Source organism: Mesoplodon densirostris, chromosome 11 (assembly GCF_025265405.1).
Source record: "Mesoplodon densirostris isolate mMesDen1 chromosome 11, mMesDen1 primary haplotype, whole genome shotgun sequence".
Classification (NCBI taxonomy): Eukaryota; Metazoa; Chordata; class Mammalia; order Artiodactyla; family Ziphiidae; genus Mesoplodon; species Mesoplodon densirostris.
In genome coordinates this window covers 16182426-16204362 of record NC_082671.1, presented here as the reverse complement: position 1 = coordinate 16204362, position 21937 = coordinate 16182426, and the positions used below count along the sequence as shown (strand labels likewise).

Here is a 21937-nt window from a genome sequence, read left to right as displayed (position 1 = left end):
AATAAAGCTTTAAAGAAATTTTCTCATGGAGAATATATCTACTGAGAATAGCAATGGGCAGCAGATGGAATCCTTGAGAACTGGCAACAGTAGGGACTAGCAGAAGAAGAGGAGTCCGGAAAGAAGACAGAGAAAGAATAACCAGAGAGAGTGTGAAGAGAAACCTAGGACAGCAACAGAGGGGAAGAGTGTTCTGTAATGGGGAAGAGACAGTGACAAAAATTGCAGAGAGAGGGCTAGTATGAAGAGGAATGAGAACAAGCACTGGATTTGGCAACTAGAAATTAGCAGGTTGCCTGACAATAGTTCAGTCTGGTGAGGACAAATAAACCAAAATATAGTGAATTTAGACATGAATGAGAAGATGAATAAGTAGAGAAACATAAAACAAAACAAGAGCAACATTAACTAAAACAGCTCTGCTCTTAGGGCTTAAATTATGAGTCACTCTACTAGATTGTATACAGAGAGAGGGAGGAAGTTGAGGGAGATACAGGTTGATGGAATCATATAACAATTTGTCTCCATGTCTGAACTCAGATCTACTTCACTCTATCCACTGCTTCCAGTCAGCAGCACAGCATGAAAAAAGCAAGATTGACTTGAAGGAATCAAGTTCTGTAACATATATCCCTTATCATACTGCGGTGGCAACAGTGTGGCAGTAATTGTCCATCTAATATAGACAGTCAGCAAAGTACAGATCTGAAAGAAGTTGGACAGGCATAGTACTGTACAATTCTTTCATTGCACGCAGGTGAAAATAGAAGGTTAAATGACTTGTTCACAGTCATAAAGTTTACTGTTAAAGAGCTAAGACTAGACTCCAGATTTCCTAACTCTCAGCCTGACTTCTTTCCCTTGAGACCCACCCTGACTCCTTAACAACACTGGTTGCAGAACTTGCTTCGAATTTCCTTACCATCTCATAATCTTTAGGTTGAAAATTCTGCTCTAAATTTAGTTGTGTGTAATTAGAGTGGTGCTGGTTATTAAGGCTTTTAACTTTAATACCTTAGTAACTCCTGTTTTATTTTGTATATTTCATCATCAATTAAAAACATCTGAGGCGTTTCCCTCTATGTCTATACCATTTGAAATTATTTTGTAAAAGCAGATAATTTAACGTTTTTGCATACTGTTGAATTATTTCCATGCCCTCTCTCCGTTTTTGTAAGATAAATTCTGTCATGGCTCCAGGTCTCTGCTTTGAAATCTATGCTGCTGTCAAATGCTTCAAATTCCACTTCCACGATCTGTGTTCCTAAAGCAGCTGTTCCCTTCATCTGAGAAGAATCAAGGCGAGTCTCATCTGATAGTCTCCCTTACATCCTCCACCTCACCGCTGCTTCTAAAGACCCAGATACTCATAAATTTATATCCACAAAGCTCTGGCAAGGGTCAGACTTGGAAGATTTTGGTTAAGTTCAGGTGGTTTGGATCTGGCAAGAAATAGTCTGATAAGAAATGCACTCATCCTCTCAAAGAAATTAGCTGTCCTGTTACGAGGAAACATCTGCTAATCAGTAAGCCATCAATGCTGAGTGTTAGGATGTTGTGCCGAGATCCACCCTGAACAACCACTCTTTTTTATCAACATGTCCATGGACTCGAAGTGGATCTTTGGCTACTGTCTGCGGGGGACATCCTCCATCCTTCAGAGTGAAAGCCACATTTTTATTAGTGTTATTTTTCTTTACCGTTTTTAACATCTTGCTGTCCATTTTGCTAAACTTTGTCCCTCACACCGCTCAACCCAAACCTGGCAATTTTACGAACCTCCAGACTGCACTAGTTCCCTCTAGTGTAGTGATCCTCACTGAAGGCAAATTTACCCCTACAGATCATCTGACAATATTTGGAGGCATTTTTGATTGTCAGAACTGGGGAAGTGCTACTGGCACCTAGTGGGTAAAAGTCAAAGACGCTGCCAAGTATCCTACAATGCACAGGACAGTCCCCACAACAAAGACTTATCCTGTCCAAAATGTCAATAGTACCGAGGTTGAAAAATCCTGTTCTACAGAATGCTGCCCAGTTTTCCCTATGGAGATGGAAAGTCCATATTCCCTGCATTGCCATGTATGGGAGTGTCCATGCTTCAGGTATCTGATGAATCTGATCACTTATAATCATGAAAAAATGAGGAAAGTGAGGGGCTTCCCTGGTGGCGCAGTGGTTGGGAGTCTGCCTGCTAATGCAGGGGACACTGGTTCGAACCCTGGTCTGGGAGGATCCCACATGCCGCGGAGCGACTGGGCCCGTGAACCACAACTGCTGAGCCTGCGCGTCTGGAGCCTGTGCTCCGCAACAAGAGAGGCCGCCATAGTGAGAGGCCCGCGCACCGCGATGAAGAGTGGCCCCCACTTGCCACAACTAGAGAAAGCCCTCGCACGGAAACGAAGACGCAAGACAGCAAAAATAAATAAATTAATTAATAAACTCCTTAAAAAAAAAAAAAAGTCTCAGGACTCTCTTCTCTTTAAAAAAAAAAGTGAGGAAAGTGAGAAAAAAATCCTCTGAGTAGAAAGGACCAAAGCCTGGAATCATTAACCAGGAATCATTCATGATTACAAATAGCAGAAAGTAGAGAGCCTTTAAGGAAAAAGAAAGGATTTTTGTTTACAGTTTCTCCCCCACCATCCAGCTAATTGCTAGTCATTTAGGAAACACACAACAAAAGAAATCTTAAGGAAACATGACACAATGAAGAGGCAGGTGTGAATAAGGTACCAAGTTAATAATATATACTAATGACTGTTTTTAGACAATGGAAAGAAAAATGAATACGTATAATGAGTAGATTCATGGCAACACTCCATCCCTCTCCTTCATGATTGTGTTTGATAGAGAATGGCTTGAAATTGCTATTATGTAAGCTGAGAGAAAAGTGCTTTGAGAATACTGAATGCAAAATAAAAGCAATAGAGATTTTACAAATCCCAGAAGGCTGGAGAAAGAGAAGACTATTAAAATGTGTGATTCTGGAAGAAAATTGTTTCTGTAATTGACAACAAGCTACTTATCAACCAATACTTGCTGTGTGTACTTTAATCTCATAGCCTGACACTTACCTGCAGGGTCACTGGGGATGGCTGGCTTATATCCCACACTCCCGGAGCTATCAGTTCTTTGGGAGGCTCACTCTGTAATGTTGTGCTGAATAACATAGACCTGAGAATTGATTTGCTGCAAAAGACAACACATATGGACAGGCAGAAGTCACTTCAAAAGGGAAGAAGCTATTATTATCTATAAATTTCTTTTGGAGTATAAACATAATCAGCTATTTCAGTAGCTTCATTCAGTAGCTAGAAGATAAATACAGTATTCCTCAAGCCTAGGTACTGATTAGTGGTTCATTTCTAATATACTGCATACATGGCTATGTCCATAGACACCTACATTTATTTTCCACCTAAGAAAATTGTTTCCACAATGGTTTCTAACAGGTAGCATTTACTCTTAATTTGCAACAATGTTGATTACAAGATGGGACTAAGAATCTCAAATTTATAGTCTTGGAGTTATGACTCCCTTAAATCAATAAAGATGTTAACTCTTAAGCACATTTTTTTGCTCCAGGGTGACTAAATTCCTTGGGCGTCTTTAAAGATATGAGCTCTAAACTTATAGAATCAAAATAGTTGTGGGACTTCATAGAGGAAATGATTCTTTAAGCATAAATAGAGAGATTATTCATATTTTGAATATTTAAAACTATGCTGTAAGTTACCATAGTAAATGAGAGTGAATACAGGAATGACTTTAGACAGGAAGAATTCATGGATACTTTTAACAGCTTCAGTAACATCCAGAACCACAGAGGCTTATAGGAATTAAAAAACAAGCTACACCTGGCTTGTATATATGAATAAGATTATTGGTAAAATGTTCCATGATCACTAAGGACAGTCTTTGATCAACATACCAAATTAAAACTGTAGAACTTAAAGTCAATAAAATTAAGTTTATAAAGAACTTTAAAGCAAAGTAAGCCTCTTTGAAAATAACATAGAATTCTACCTTGCCATTTAATGGACAAATATGCAAAATATGAAGGAAAAAATCCAACAAATAAAGTTTTTAAATCCTGAGGCTTCCTGAGGCTTGGCTTCTTTATTTTTCATATCTAAAGATATTGTTAAAAAGTATCTGCCCAAGGGATATATTTTAAACATTTCAAACATTTATAATTTTAAACATTACTGGGCAGATATCTTTATACAACCCAAGAATATTCTTTTAGCAGAATGAATTTTGTGTCATTTTTTTTCCCTTTGTTCTATTCCCTCCTCATCTGGAGAAAGTTATTTTTGTTTTGTTTTGTTTTTTGGTATAACAATAGCAGGGACCAGTATTAGCAAGCTAAAAGTTAACTCAATAAGGTAAAGATTAGAAAATTATGATTGTGATTTTCTCTTTTACTTTTCAGAGTATATAACCTTGCCCTAAATGGTCTGAAGCATCCATCTTCTTGGGAAAAGTTTTGGCCTAGTTTCAGCCAGAATGCAAAAAGGTCTAACACTAAGTTTGGAGGCTCAGATGTTAATGTCCTCCACAGTATTTACAGAAAATATTCCTATCCACAGTAGAGTCAACAGGAGTGAGGAGGGAGGATGTGGCGTATTGGAAGGGGAATGTGGTGAAAGAAAAAGCCACGACTTTCTGGCAATTTGAGATTGTGGGAAGCAGAAGACAGAGAAAGAGAGACAGAGTGAGTATGGTAGACAGAGGTATCCCAATTTCCCCCTCTTCTGCCTATAGGAAGACCCATGGGGAGGAGTGTTAGATAAGTGAGCATAGCCTAATGATGAGGGCAGAGGGGACTCCATGCTGTACCTCAAGCTTCAGATTCTGGAAGAAAGTCACCTATTGAACTGCTCTTGTACCAACTTGTGGAGTGACCTTAAACTTCAGGCCATGTGACATACAGGCAAAAGGAACTCCTGTGTTTAGCTTTATTGGGTCTTCTTTGGTTTCTGTACAGAAGAGATGGAGTCTAGGCACAGCTAAAGATATCTGTGTAAGGATGTTTTCATAAAGGGGGTCACATGGTGGGGACAAAGGGCCTCTGTAATAAGGGTATCTGATTGAACCATCTGAGTTGAGGTCAGCTGGATGTCCCATATGGGTCTATGGTGCCTGCGAGAGCCCAGGTCACCCAGGGAGTGTCAGTAAGCCCTGGTGAAGCTGGGAGAGCACCAATCACAAGCTACACAAGATATAACAAATAACCACCAGCTTAAAAATGCCTTTGATTTGGATATCATAAGTAACTAGTTCAAATAATCTGTTTCTTTTCTGATCTTTGTATCCAGATATCCTCTTAGAAAGGGAAGGTGTCGGGAAGCTATCTGAGTGACTGAGCATTTTATCTGAAGGAGGGAGACTGCGTAATTCTAAAAGGACTATTTAAATTATTGAATTGACTAATTTTTTTGTAACTGATGGAAAGTTTTTTCTTCTCATTAGTTACAGGGTAGGAGCTCCTGAGGAAAAGTGTGATATATTAAGTGCATTTTTCTTCAAATTTAAGTTGTGTAATGAGTTATATTTATGGCCTTACTATATTTATACATCTCGGCCATATTTCATTCTGAAAATCTGAATGACCTAAGCTGATTCCTACAAAAATGAAGGGACTCATTTCTCTCCTTTGATGGAGTCTGGATCAACAGTCACCCTGGCCTTAACCCTGAGGCATACAGGGAAGAGTGAAGTCAGAACTCTTGATTCAAGTATATGTATGAAAGGATGTATCAAGCAATAGGGCACAGAGAGAATGAACTTCTACCTGTCCAACTGAGGTTGATATAATACATACTTTAAGGCAATTTGGGGGAAAGGATGTTTGGCACCATTCTTTGGGTTCTCTGTGTGTTGGATATTAGCTAATTTATATTCTGATAAGGGACTATATCTAAACATCTTTTTCGATATTGTAAGCATGATGGGGACTAAATTTCCATAGACTTCTGTGAATAGAAAACACGAGGATAAGGAAGATGATTACTGGAATTAAGATGTTAAAAGGATGCATCTAAGAGTGTTGATGGTCTCAACGGGAAAGAGGATGAAAATGGAAACTTTTAATACCCAAGTTGGTGGGGTTCACCAGTAGTTTTTTTTTTTTTTTTTTTTTTGGAGTATAATTGCTTTACAATGTTGTCTTAGTTTCTGCTGTACAATGAAGTGAATCAGCTATATGTACACCTATATCCCCTCCCTCTTGGACCTCCCTTCCACCACCCTGCCCCCCATCCCACCCATCTAGGTCATCACAGAGCACCGAGCTGAGCTTCCTGTGCTTACAATGCTGTGAAAAGGTTTATTAAGTCAGTTAAAATTAAGCAAACAAACAAAAACATGGCAAAAACAAAACATGCCAGAAACAGTTTCATATAGTGGAAAGAGCACCAGATGTTATATCAGGACATCTGTACCCTGTCTTCATTAACTAGCCTTAATTACCGTAAGTTCTTTGAGCTTCTTGCACAAAATCAGTGGTTTTCAAGAGTTTTATATTTGTTTTCATATGGCTTTGTGGTTGGGGGAGTAGACTTTAGAAAGGTGTTGAGGAGGTGGCAAATAGATTTGACTCCAGAATTTCAAATGCCACCCTGCCTCCCCCATCTAGCATGTATATAGACTGTTCGTTGATCTTATACATGGAGATTTTGAATAAGATGTCATTAGAAAAGGACCACACTGATAAATATAGCATTTCTATTCTTAAGGATCCTTTTAATTTCAATATTGTACCAATTCCTATGCCTAGGAAAACCAAACCAAAATCTGTGGCATCAGGAGAACAGATGGGTTGGTTTACCCTCTCTGGGTCCCTGTTTCCTCAGACAATAAAAAAGTGGTTTGAATATATTAATTATTGTCATTTTTAGCTATAGGATTCTATACATCCATGGCTTGGCATTCTGGAACCAGCACTTCCAGAAGATCTCATACTGTAAAACTCTTTGGGACTCTGACTCTCATAGGTCTAACAGGTTTCATGCCCAAGAGCAGAGCCCAGGTAAGGCTGAGACAGGCAGTGAGGTTTTCACAGTGCATTCATGGAGCAGGGCGTGGCACATAAGGGCAGGAAGGGAGGCAGCTTGATGTAGTAACACGTGCGGAGAGGAGAGAAGTCAGCCCTTCATTCTGGTTCTTGTTCTATTCCTAAGTAGCCCAGTGACCTCTAGCCAGCCCCTTTAACCTTCCTTCATCATAAAGATCTTCACATATAAATGAGATATTTGAATTAGTTGAGCTCTGAGGGTCTTTCTTGTACAGGATGGAAGAATGATAAGGAATTTTCATCCACAACTTGCTTCTATTATTTGATTTTAAGGATATACCTGAAATGATCATTTATAGTGGGATCAGGGTTGGCTACTCAGACAACAGACTAAGGAATAAAATTTTATTAAGATTAAGATTTATTTAGGCCTCTTTTGAAATTCCGCAAAAGATTCTGATTTTCCTGGGTTTTAACACATCTCAGGAGCTCTGAAAATACCGATGCCTGGGCCCCTCCACAGACCAGTTAAATTAGAATCTTTGGGAACACATGGGTTTATTTTTAAATCTCCCCAGGAGATTCTATTGTTCAATAAAGGTTGAGAATCTCTGCACTGAAGGAGTTTACCACAATTTAGAAATGCTGAGTAACCACCATACGATTTGTTTTGAATTTAAGTAGGGAAGGTAGGTCATAGAAATTATTGAGGTGAGAATAACACTTTCTTACTGCAGTGTGGAGGCACTGTGAATATAGATATGGTATAAGTCTTGTCTGCAAAGGAGAGGATTATAAAACTTTCGTGGGCAAAATTTTACCTTTGTTTTTGTTTTTGTTTTTTTGCCGTACGCGGGCCTCTCACCGTTGCGGCCTCTCCCGCTGCGGAGCACAGGCTCTGGACGCGCAGGCTCAGCGGCCATGGCTCACGGGCCCAGCCGCTCTGCGGCATATGGGATCCTCCCAGACCGGGGCACGAACCCGTATCCCCTGCATCGGCAGGCGGACTCTCAACCACTGCGCCACCAGGGAGGCCCTACATTTGTTTTTGAAACATATTTTTTAATAGGGTTGAAGGCGAATTTGTGTGCTTGAAAATGTTGAAGTTTATTTGTATTTGTACACACCCTCGATGCAGTTATAACCAATACATCTGAGTTTAATCTTCATTGGTTCTTCTGAAACCCACTTCTTGAAACCACAAAGAGATAGGAAACCTTTAATTCTGCATATTTTCAGGTTGTGTGTATCTTGGAAAAAATAGAGACATAAATGCTCATTACAGCTCCACATGGCTGGGTATGAGAAATTCAAGTTGTAATAAATGATAGATACAATACCAAGTGTTTATGGGCGGGGTCACTCCGTGAAAGAAAACGAAATTAAGTGACTTATTTATCCATCAAATAAATTGGGTTAGAATCTCTGTAACTCAAAGCAATGAGCACAGTGGGAGTTATTACATCTCCCCAAATGGCCCACATGATGGATTTCTGATGTCTTAGAAAGATCTGGATTTCTTTAAGTATTTTAGCCCAGGAGAGAGGCAGATTTTCTGATTTTCATAAGAAATAGTCTTTTGGAAATACATTTACAAATCCTTATTGAAGCTCTCTTTGAAGTAAGTTGTGTTTCTGTGATGTCTCATCATCCACAATTTTGCCACTTTCTCTTAGGAAAACCATTTAGTATCAGTCCCAGATGGCATTTCTTAAAGATGCCCATTGTCCATGATCACTCGCATATAAAATGTTTACCAGAGGTTAAGTGACAGATGACAAAACAACATGGAGGCAGTGTTTTACTATCATAACCATGTAGAAAAAAGCTTTGAAGAGTAGCTTGAAGGACAAAAATATTCCAAACTTTTTATATGTTTAACATTTTTTGATTACCTGTTATGTGAAAAGTAGTATGTTAGATGATGAGCAGGCATAAAATGGATTAAATTCTTTTTCAGTGAATAACTGGAAATATATTCTACAAACATGGCTAGATCTTACAAATACTGCAGTTGAAACTTTAAAGAAACTCACTCATGAGATGGAAGGGCACCTGCATAGCTGCTCCTAGTGAGAAAGTAATGAAAGTTCTTAGCCCACAAATCAGATTTTTGAAATATCTGCTAACAGCAGTTGGTATTCCTTTTAGGGTTGAACTGTTTCTTATAGACTTTTGAAATTTTATTTCATTCTAAATCTCCTACAGAGATTGATATTTTTCCAATTCAATTTAATAAACAAACCTGTACTGATTGCCTATTTATAAGAGGTACCATGTTAGATGATAGAAATTACAAAGAAAATACATTCCCTGTCCTCATACATGTGGAAATTGGCTATAACATGAAAACTAATAAAAGAGCAACACACATACACACACACACCATGTCATAATTAACCTAATAAAATGATTTTAAAAATGTATCACAGTTGCTTTGATGATAATTTATTTATATTGACTAAATGTGGGAACTAAAAGCTGATGAATTTTCCTAACATTTTTATATTACCAAATCTTTCTACAAGAGCAGGGGCAGAAACATCCTTCATAATAATATTAAAATAACAATATAGGTTCTATTTCTTCGAAAGTCATGTATTTTACAATTTGATTCTAAAGCAAGTCTTGCCATGGAAAAGTAACTAAGATGTTTTATTTAAAATATTTTTTCCTTAATAACACTGAAAAATCATGTAATTGACTTTATCAAATATTCTAAGTATTAATAATTCCAAATCTTTATGGTTAAATCAACAGTTAATTTTTCAATGGCAATTAGTTCTGATAGAATATCAGAACTCCTATTTGGCTTACTTTTCTGAAAAACATCCTCTTAAAGTTGACATATATTTCTTCTTGGCAATAAAAGGTCAGTAAACCAATTACATTGAATAATTTTACTTCAGCCAGAATTTCATGACTTATATTGTTCATAACTGACAGTACTGATCTAAATCATTTTGAATTAGTAATTCCAGAGAAACTGGCTGGTCACATAAGGAAAAGAAATTGAGATTGGTCATGCCAATACCTTTTCATGACCCAGTTGACAAGTTGAGCATGAGGCCTGTTTCTAAAGCCACTTCTACATTTTGCTTTACAGTCCCAATTTCAATAGTCATGATTTATATTGAGCTACCTCAATTTTAGAATAAAATGTCTCCTTGATTTTCTCATTATGCCATATACGGCTCACTGTCCAGTTCCAAGGAGGTTTTTATTGAGATGGAAATTTTATTAATCACAAATGATATACTTACTGTTTTGGAAACAGTGGAAGACAAGTCCAGGCCAATAAATCTGCATTGTTCGTTGCACAGGTAATCCAGTTCCAAGGAGGTTTTTATTGAGATGGAAATTTTATTAATCACAAATGATATACTTACTGTTTTGGAAACAGTGGAAGACAAGTCCAGGCCAATAAATCTGCATTGTTCGTTGCACAGGTAATCCCAAACAGTTTTATAGTGAGCATGGATTCCCTTGGAAGTGACTTTATTTCAAGAGGAAAAGTGATTCTTAAAATAAAAGAAAGAAGTAGGTTATCTACCCATTTTCAGCCATGTTTTCATAAATATTACCTTGTAATATAATGTTATGTGACAAAAATATTTTAACTATTTGAATCGAGGCATCCTCTTAAATTTTGTGTTGTATCTTGTAAAAGTAGAAATATAGCAGAAGCACATAGAGTAATGAGATTGATTACTCTATGGGGATTGCTATAATTTTGATATATAAGCTTATTTTTTAAAATTACAATAATGTGAGCATAATAAAAGAATGATTAACATTGTCTTAGGGAATGGGGGGAGGTCAGGAAATAACTCATAATGGGTCTTAAAGAGTAAGTTGGTTACAATCAGATGGAGATTTGGAAAAGAATATTCCAAGAAGAGAAAAGTGCATAGACAAGGGCATATATGCATGTAGCTGAGGAGTGGTGAGTGGCTCATTGTGGCTAGAACACAGAATGTAGTCAAGTTGATCTGGAAAGTTATGGAGGATGCAATTAGACAGGTGGTTGCCAGGATGTTTAAGAACTCTGTATGCTAGGCAAAGGGATCTGAGATTTTTCCTAATGGCAAAAGGAAATGTTTAAATGAGAAAGCTAAAAGCATAGAGAGTTGTTTATAATTTTAAATGTGGACTATTCTGGGTGATAATGAGATTCTAGGAATTTGGGGGCTGATTGCTGAGATGTAATAGACAATACAATTCCTGGATATGTCAAGGTGAATCAAACTCAGACCCTGGATGGGTTGTAGATATGGACAAAAAAAGTGGCTAAGGATAAACACAAGATTGTTAATAGTGGAAAAAAACTTGAATTTGGGCATTGAATCCACCAAAATATATGAGACTGCCTAGAAGGTTATAAATGATACTGTAAGATTGGGAGGGGTACACCTGGGTGGTAGAAGTATCTAAGAAGAAAGGGCTTTTGACAGAAAGTTGAGAGTGTGATCTGAGGTCCCTAATCATGGACAGGAAGAAGGATACAAGAGCCTCAAGAGAAGTATGGGGCTTAGGAGAGATCTATTTATGAGACAAGAAGACATTTTTCAAAAAGTTGAGATGGGGGAATATGTTTATTAGAAGATGAGAATGCTATGAAGAAATGGGAAAATTGGAACAGACGTTAGCATGTAGGGGAAGATGAATGGAAACTGATTCACCAAGGAATGGGAAGAAGTAAAAGTGACTGGAAGAGCAAATGGGCAGTTTGTATTGGATGATATCTGATGCCATTAGGTGTGAGGAGTAAGAACAGAATCCACTGGCCTTGTAATTCCCAGTTGAACTTTGAAGTCAACTTGTTTTAGCAGTGGGTGATTATTAGAGGACTGATTGTGACCAAAGTCTATTATCCAACTGGAAAGTGCTTACTGAGTTTGGCCCAGGTGAGGCCTCAGGTAGTATCGAGTGTCTTCTCACACAAGATGTTGGCTGTCTAATCTGGATATGGGGAGCAGCCCTGACTCAGGGTGTAAAATAAGACTTTGGTGACCTCCTTTTGTGTGTAGCTAGGCAGCATTCAGCCTTAGGAATGAAGAGGAGTTAATTCAGCCCAGTGATCATAACTGATTTTGAGGAAGTACACATCTCTCCCCTCAACATGCTGTTCTCTGAGATGGAGAGGTCCAGACCCAGGTGGTAGTAAGACATCTAACAAAAGGAAAGACAGAAGGGCTATTTTAGAGTTTGAATGGATAACTAATATTTGACTAACAGCATATTAGTGGAATAGGACAATGAAGAATTAAAGATGAATTCCAGGCTTCCAGATTATGTTGTAGTGGATTACCTTTAACAGATAGAAACCACAGAGGAGGAGCATGGGGTAGGGGATATATGTGCAGTTTAGGGCATGATGTCATTGAGTTAATAATAACTCAGAGATGTCAATATGTAAGCTATGAGTGGAGAAGATGAATCAGAGGTTTGGATTTGCACATATGTGCATTCAAATATTGGCCCCATGACTGAACAGATGTTCTTCTTTGAGTGATCAATTTAACCTTTCTAAGCCTTGTTTTTCTTATCCATAAATGGAACGAATATTACATAACACAGTATGTGGCAAATGGCAGGCTGTAAATCAGCCTTATATTCAGTATTCTATCAACAATGTAATAACTTATATTAGCCATTGTAGACAGATAAAGTATAATTCTAGTTAAAAGGAAGGGAAATAAAGACTAGAGTAAAAAAATTATTTTTCAAGATTTGTGAAATTTAGACTATTGAAAATTAAATTATTACACATTTAGTTATCTAAAACTAAAAGTCTCTTTTCTTTTATATTCCTTCATGGTCATAATATTCATTCAATGTAATGTGAACATATTTCTCAGCTTAAAAGAAGCTCTGAAACTCAACATAAAATGTTGATGATTCTGTGGAATGCACATTAATTTCTTGAATATTCTCTCTTTTACCTGTAATTGACTTTCTATTCAGTTTTCATATTGCTGTGGTAGGATGGAAGCTATAATTTCACTTTATTTCTCACATAATCTGGAAAGTTCTTTTTCCCATTGGTCTGGTTTCTTCATGTATAACTTCACTTATTAGTGAGCTTTTCATATCAAGAATGACAAAAAATTCGATAAGTTACAGTGGATAGTTACTTCCAATCTCCATTATGTCATTTTTATTAATAAAGATAAATTCTTCTAGGGTAAGAATATATGCTTTACAAATAGTTATTTATTCATTTCTTGAATAGATATGGATTTTTGAAGCCAGAATAATCTCAGAGTCACTGAGAAATCTTTTTTTTATTAACTTCTACATGGCTGTTGAAACATCAAAGGAATGAACTTTTACACAAAAAAAGGAAGAAAAATACTTTAAGAGACAATTCAATAAGTGAAGTCAGATTGCTTCTTTATATCCAAGCTGTTGGCACAGACCTCAAGCTTTAACCATATGTTTGCCTTACTCTGCTGTTTAAAAATGAGTAAACACTAAAATTTTTCTTAAACATTCTTTTCTTCTATATGAGACAGCTTTTCTAAAATCAGAATAAGTTTTTGATAGTGAAAATGGAAGATTTAAAAAGTCACATTGTATAGAACCCCCTTATTAACACTAATATAAAATAACACCATTGTAAGGACTTTGATTTTTATCTGAGTGAAAAAGGGAGCCATTGTAGGATTATAAAACAGAAGAATGATGTGGCCTTACATTTTAATGAGGTTACTTTAACTGCTGTGTGAGAAGGATTCTAAAGGTGCAAGAGAAGTAAGGTGACTATTATAAGGCTACTGTAGGAATACAGGGTAGGTATGATGGTGGCCTAGACCAGTGAAAGTGATGAGAAGTAATGTTCTGGAAATATTTTGAGGAGAGAGACAGTAGGATTCCTGGACATCAGGTTCTTTTTTTTTTTTTTTTTTTTTGCGGTATGCGGGCCTCTCACTGTTGTGGCCTCTCCCATTGCGGAGCACAGGCTCCGGACGCGCAGGCTCAGCGGCCATGGCTCACGGGCCCAGCCGCTCCGCGGCATATGGGATCCTCCCAGACCGGGGCACGAACCCGTATCCCCTGCATCGGCAGGCGGACTCTCAACCACTGCGCCACCAGGGAGGCCCCCTGGACATCAGGTTCTGAGAGAAGGAAATTCAGGCTAAGGATTTGACCTGAACAACCGATACTGGAAATGATCATCCAGAGTGGCATCCGTGGGTGGAACAAATTTGGAGTGTAAGATCAAGAGTTTAGTTTTAGACATGTTGAGTGAGTACGTGTGAAGTTTGTGACCGATGCCTGTGTTGGCAATATAAATTTGGGAGTTGTTGGCATATAGATGGCATTTAAAGCTATGTGACTATAAGAGAAAACTAAGGAGCAAAGATAGATACAACAGAAGAGGCTTTAGGGATAAGACTATGATCAGTCTGGGAGAAGAAAAGAATATGGAGAAGGAATGCCCAGTGAGGAAGGAGAAAAGCTTAAAGAATGTGGGAGCCAGCTCCTACCAGATCATGTAAGATGAAGACTGAGAAACAAACTTCAGATTTAGCTTTGCAAGTCATGAGTGACTCTAATGGTCAATTTCAGTGGAGCAGAGATGATGAAAGCCTGATTGGAGAATGCATGAGAGCAGAGGAAAAAAATGGAAGAACGTGAATACAGACGACTCTTCGGAAGGGTTTTGCTTCAAAGTAGAGGGAAAAAATGTCATGGCTGCTGTTGAAAAACTGAAGTAGAGTTTTTTTTTTTTTTTAATTTAAGATGTGAGAACTATTTGTAGAATATAAATACTCAGCCCAAGATTTTATATGTTGTAAGAAACAGTATGAAAATCACAGGAAAAACATCAGCTTTGGAGTCAGAGTGGGTCTGAGCACTAGTTATGCCACTTACTGGTTGTGGGACCTGGGACAAGTTAATTAAGCTTCATAAACATTAATATTCTGATCTGTAAAATGGAGACGACAGTAACTGTTCTGGATTTTTGTTATTAAGTTTAGATGAGATAATATATTTGGGGAATTGACTGGAATACAATAGTGGTCAAAATCTTTGTAACATATTATTGTTAAATGAAGTTTCTGTCCTTAAGTTTACAGTCTAGTAATAAAATGTATGATCATCTGTAGAGTAATGGGTACATGTTAATAAAATATATAAAGAATGCTACAGACCAAGCACCTAGAAAAATGGTAAATAAATATTTTTAATGGAAATAAAATGAAAAGAACTCTGGGTTAAAGTAACTAACTCTTGAGGGAATCAAAGAAACTCTCACAGGAAAGATAACAATCATGCACTCTCTTTTTTAAATCTATTTTTTAAATGTTTTACTTATATTTTATTTTTTATTTTTATATTTTTAACATCTTTATTGGAGTATAATTGCTTTACAATGGTGTGTTAGTTTCTGCTTTATAACAAAGTGAATCAGCTATACATATACATATGTCCCCATATCTCCTCCCTCGTGGAGATCAGCTCGGTGCTTTGTGACCACCTAGAGGGGTGGGATAGGGAGGATGGGAGAGAAACACTCATGCACTCTTGAAGGAAGAGAAGAAAAGTATACCAATGAAGTTATTCCAACAACACTAATGATTTTCAATTTATTTTGAGATTTTTTTTCTTTGACTTTAGAATTAGTAGATTTTTCCCTTGAATTGTTTAAATAATAGCACATATCTGTCAGTTGAAAATGAATCTGACTTTTTGAAACAACCAGGAATAAGTTTTAATTAAGTCAGAAGAATAATTCTAGTAATTGAGCTGGTTAATGCATTTTTGAGGAATCACTTATTATACAAAATTCATTCACTTGCCAAGCTACACTTCCTGGACTCTTACTCTGTCTGGTGCTGCTTTAGCTTCTAGGGATAAAATTTTAAAATTTGAAAAAAAAAATCTTTGTATCTTTTAGCAGAAGCAAACAGAAATGTAAACAAACACATTCAGTAAGAGACCATAAGACAGTACTTTGAGGTTCAGACCAAATGAAAAAAGAAAAGGTGGCCAATTTTTAAAGAATGATACAGGAAAGGGTTTATAGAGAAGATGGAGGAGTGTTCTGGAAGATAATTAGGAGTTCCCAAAGTAGGCAGTGAAGACATTGTTCTCCTGACAGATGGACGACCCGTAGCAGAGGCGTGATTTCTCAGTTCATAGGGTAAGTAGATCAGATGCAGAGAGTGGCTGGGTGCATGGGCAGACAGTGGGGCTAACTCCAGAGATGAAAGTGCAGAGCTAGGCAGGGATCAAACCACAGAGGGCCTTGTGTGCTATGCTAAATTACTTGTATTTTACCTTACAGGAATTGGGGAGCCATTAAAGAATTTTACAAGCAGAAATGATTCTGTGCAAGGGAAGGGGATTTTGTAATTGAAGGTCAGGTTTTCAAGAAGAGATAAAGGTTGTCACAGTCCTAGAAGAAGGAGGATTTGCTTTGGAGTATGTAAGAATTGAGGAACACATGTTATGCCTCAGGACTCAGACTCCATTGATTGTGGTAACACTGAGAGTGGCATAGATGGTATTATTCTAACACCATCTTCAGAGTCCCAGAAATTTTGGCTCATATATATCAATAGGACAGTACAATATTGGGAGTCAAATTATCTCCTAAGAAAGCCTGACCTTCTGAAAGGGCTGATGGATAGTAGGCTGGGGAGTTTTCTTCTACTTGTGGTGGGAAGAAAATTGGCTCTCAGCAGATCAGTGGAGACCCCAGAAAAAGGACAGCAGAGCAGTGTCATGGGAATAGCAAGGAAAAGCAATGGTAACCATATAAAAGCCATAGATGGAGCCTAGGAGCCCCCTGAGATTCTGAGTAAAGCAAAGGCTTGAGGTGGGAGGCAGAGAAGAGGAGGAAGGCCTGGATAGTGTCAGGAAGGTACTCTTCCTTCTTGATTTAATAAATCTCTATAAAATGACGAAGTAGGAGTTGCTTACCCCAAATTAGGTGACAGTTTACACAACATATAGATAATTACTGTTCAAAAATTTGATTTTTTAAACAAATTTATAACTGGCTTTTGGGGAAAAATGGAGATTACATATGTTATTAGGTGATTTCTTTCTTCTTTGTTATATCTGGAATCTACCTTCCTCTAACCCCAAGTAGAGGGTATTCCTTTTATCCACATTCTGTGAATGATTAATAATTCCCCCTTTCCTAATTTCCCTCTTTGAGCAGTTCAACACATGTAGATTGGACACTTATCTAGATTTTTAAATGGACCTTTAGTCTGCTGAATTGAAATCAGTTATCTATTATTCCTAGCATACTTATCACATCACTGAATCAAATCAACTGGCAACATTTAAAAAAAATCATACCCTTCACTTAAGAAAACAGGGGAAAAAAACCCTGATCTTTATTAGACAAATGATCCTGCCAGAATAAAGATTAAACTTACGTTTCATTCCAGTTGACCAAGAAAAAAAACAATTTTTTGACTGGAATATTTCTGCAGTTTCTCACTTGGCACAGTTTCTTTCCAGCATATGTAAGCCAACAGGAAAAAGAAAATGCTTTATACCTAAAAAGAAACAACATTGATTCAATAAGCTGGACGCTATAAAGGAACCAGTTTTCTATATGGGTCCATTATTTTTATAGTTAAAAGTCAAACGAAATGATAAAGTGCTATTTGCTGTATAGAGTGTACTTCAAAAATTACTAAGAATTTATGTTTGGTGACTTCAGCAAGATTGCAGAATAAGAAGCCCTAGACCCTCCTTCCCCCCTGGAGACACCAATTCAATTTCCTTTGCGAGAAATCCAGAAACATGTTAAAAGGCTCTTGCACCACAGGCAAGTGCAAAACCAGCCACGTAAAAATCAGTACGAAAATTCATGGCACTCATTTTCCAGAGCTCCTCCTCACAGCAGAGTGTTGTGGGATCAGGAGGAAACTCCCAACTCCCAGCTTCTCCCTTGTCTGTTTAAGAGAAGACTAGAACATATGCCTAACATTCAGACTTTTTAGGGGTTTATCCAAGGGACTGGTTTCTCTCTTGCTGAATCTAAGTGCAGAATAGGAATCGGTGCCAGTTTGGAGGACTCTGAGAACAAAGGCAACGGTTTGAACTAGCACAAACTCACTCACCACTTCCCCCCAGCTCAGTGCAAAATGAATAGGAGAAAACCCCCAACTTCCAGCTTCTCCCTTGGGAAAGATTTGGATTATGATTCCAATGTTGCAGATTTTTTGGGGGGTGCTGCCTGAGGGACTGGTTTCTGTCTCAGAATGCTGACAGGGTATGATATACTCTAGATGTCTGGGGACCATGGACTTAGGAGAACAAAGAAGAGCTGGGAGGCTTGCTGCCACTCCAGAGGATATGTGGGGCAACAGACAGAGGCTGATGCAGCTTGATGGTCTCTGCATTGGCAGGAAGAGAGGGGAGCAGGGAAAGTGTAGTGTGCATCCAACATTTTGGCTTTTTCAGGGGGCTGTATGAGGAAATGGTTTATGTCTTACACAACAGAGCACCGATGGGACCTGGCATAATCTGGATGCCAGGGAGCAACTGAGAACAAAAAAAGAGCTGGGCAGCTTATGGAGCACCAAAGAACCAGCAGTACCACAGGTCAACCGTAGACGAAACAAGAAATTTAACATCTTGAAGAAAGAAGAAAAACCTCTCTGATTGGGAATTTACACACAGAAGCCCAGGGAATATGCATCTACAGAAAAGATTTGAAAGGACCCCCAAATCTCTAGCTGGACTGATTGGTAACATTCTTCCCCTGTATGAAACCACTCCATAAAGACTGGGAGAGGTAGCTGTTTTTTTCAAACGCTCAAATCCCAATACAAAGTAAAACAAGGTATACGAAGAAAGAGGAAAACATGGCCCAAGCAAAGGAACAAAATAAATCTCCAGAAACTAATCTTAAAGAAATGGAAGTATGTGAACTACCTGACAAAGAATTTTATATATAACAAAATGAGAACATCAAGAAAGAGATAAACATATTAAAAAGAACCACACAGAAATTTTGGAGCTGAAGAATACAATAACTGAATTGAAAAAAAATCAGTAGAGAGGTTCAAGGGCAGACTTGATCAAGCAGAAGAAAAAAATCAGTGAGCTCAAAGATAGGTATTTGAAATTATTCAGTTAGGGAAACAAAAAGAAAAAAAATGAAGAAGAGTGAAGAAAGTCTAAGGGACTTATGGGAGACACAGGACAAATATACACGTTATATGAGTCCCAGGAGGAAACGACTGAAAGAGGCAGAAAGCTAATATGAAGAAATAATGGCTGAAAACTTATTAATTGTGGGGAAGGAAATGGACACTCAGTTTCAAGAAGCCCAACAGACCAAACTAGGATGAGCCCAAAGAAGACCACACTAAAATGCATTAAAATCAAACATCAAAAGTCAAAGACAGAGAGAATTTTGAAAGCAGCAAGAGAAAAGCGATCTGCCACATAAGAGATCTCATCAGTTTTTCAGCAGATTTCTCAGCAGAAACCTTAAAGGCCAGATGGAGTGGAAATGATATATTCAAAGTTCTGAAAGAAAAACATATAATTATATCTGGCAAAGCTGTCCTTCAAAAATGAAGGAGAAATAAATACTTCCTCAGGTAAAAAGCTGAGGGAGTTCATCAGCACTAGACCTGACTTACATGAAATGCTAAAGGGAGTCCTTCAATTTGAAATGAAAGGATGCTAGACAGCAACATGAAAGCATATGAAAGTATAAGAGCTTACTGGTAAAGGAAAATATACAGACAAATACAGAATACTGTAAGCCTGTAATAGCGGTACATGAACAACTTTTAACTCTGGATAGAATATAATGGACAAAGTATGGAAAAACTTTAATTATAAAAATATATAAAATATAAGAAGATGCCATTTGTGTTATCAGTAACATAAAGTGTGGTGAGGGGAGAAGAAAAGAGTAGAGTTTTTATATTTGATTGAAGTTGTTATCAGCTTAAAACAGTGTTTTAAATATAAAATGTTTTATGTGAGGCCCATGGTCACCACAAAGAAAACAACTACCTATAGAAGATAAACAAAAGAAAATAAGAAAGGAATTGAAGTATGCCATTACAAAAACTCAAAAGAACACAAAGGGAAATGGCAAGAGAGGAAAAGAGGGACAAAAATGCTACAAGATAGAAAACAATGAAAAAATGGCAATAGAAAGTCCTCCCCTATCATTAATTACATTAAATATACACTAAATTCTACAATCAGAAGACATAGCATAACTGAATGAATTAGAAAACAAGATCCAACCACATGCTGTCTACAAGAGATGTACTTTAGATTTAAGGACACATCTGAAAGTGAAAGGACAGAAAAAGATATTCTATGTAAATGGTAATCAAAAGAGAGCAGCAGTGGCCATACTTATATAAGACAAAATAGACTTTAAAACTGTCACAGCTGACAAGGACATTATATAATGATAAAGGGGTCAACTCATCAAGAGGATACAACAGTTGTAAATATACATGCATTCCAAATTGAAGCAAATATATTAAGCAAACATTGACAGAATGAAAAGGAGAAATAGACAACAACACAATAATAACAGATCTCAATATTGGTTATAATGAATAGAACAAACAGACAGAAGCCCAATAAAGAAACAGAGGGTTTAAATAATACTATAGCCCAAATGAACCTAACAAATATTTATAGAACATTCCACCCAAGCTTAGGGCAATACACATTCTTCTCAAGTGAACATGGATTACAAAATAGGTCACAAAACAAGTCTTAACAAATGTGAGAAAATTGAAATCATGCCAAGTATATTTTCTGAACACAATAAAATAAAATAAAAGTAGAAATCAGTAGCAGAAAGAAAATTGGAAAATTCTCCAATTAATGGGAATTAACACTTTTTAGTTTCTCTTTTTTATTTTATTGAAATATAGTTGTACAATATTATGTTAAGTTACAGGTGTAATATATAATGATCTGATATTTGCATACATTATGAAATGATGACCATAATAAGTTGAGTAACCATCTGTATGGGTAAAAAAGTTATTACAATGTTATTGATCATATTCCTTATACTGTATATTACATCCCAGTGACTTATTTATTATATAATTGGAGGCTTATGCCACTTAACCCCCTCACCTATTTCACCCCCATCCCCACCCCTCCCTTCTGGCAACCACTTGTTCTCTGAGAGTCTGTTTTCATTTTGTTTTGTTTTGTTTTTTAGATTCCACATAAGTGAGATGAATAAGTAAATGAATACTTTCGAACATCTAATGGGTCAAACAGAAATCAAAAAGGAAATTAGAAAATATCTTGAGACATGAAAATGAACACACACCATACCAAAACTTAGGAGATACAGCAAAAGCAGTACTAAAAAAAGAAGTTTAAAGCAATAAATGCCTACATTAAAAGAAGAAAGATCAAATCAAAACTACAATGAGGTATCACCTCACACCAATCAGAATGGCCGTCACCAAAAAATCTACAAACAATAAGTGCTGGAGAGGGTGTGGAGAAAAGGGAATATCGTTGGGAATGTAAATTGGCACAGCCACTATGGAGAACAGTATGGTAGTTCCTTAAAAAATTAAAAATAGAGCTACCATATTATCCTGCAATTCCACTCCTGGGCATATATCCAGACAAAACCATAATTTGAAAAGATACATGCACCCCAATGTTCATTGTAGCACTGTTTACAATAGCCAGGACATGGAAGCAACCTAAATGTCCATTGACAGATGAATGGATAAAGAAGATGTGGTACATATATACAATGAATATTACTCAGCCATAAAAAAAGAACGAAATAATGCCATTTGCACCAACATGGATGGATTTAGAGATTGTCATACTGAGTGAAGTAAGTCAGATAGAGAAAGACAAATATCATATGATATCGCTTATATGTGGAATCTAAAAAAATGGTACAAATGAACTTAT

At 37.1% G+C, this 21937-nt stretch overlaps 1 protein-coding gene across 3 annotated transcripts in view; it reads right to left on the bottom strand.

Annotated features, from left to right (window-relative positions):
* Positions 1 to 21937, bottom strand: part of PIK3C2G (phosphatidylinositol-4-phosphate 3-kinase catalytic subunit type 2 gamma) — a 301036-nt gene that overhangs the window by 222025 nt on the left and 57074 nt on the right. For 2 of the 3 annotated variants that reach the window (XM_060112830.1, XM_060112832.1), the window contains exons 11-13: positions 17422 to 17544; positions 10408 to 10539; positions 3075 to 3189 (exon numbers count right to left, since the gene is read on the bottom strand). In XM_060112830.1, the coding sequence (XP_059968813.1) occupies positions 3075 to 3189; positions 10408 to 10539; positions 17422 to 17544 (370 nt within the window). The remainder of the gene's footprint in view (positions 1 to 3074; positions 3190 to 10407; positions 10540 to 17421; positions 17545 to 21937) is intronic. The other variant, XM_060112831.1, reaches the window with a different exon arrangement.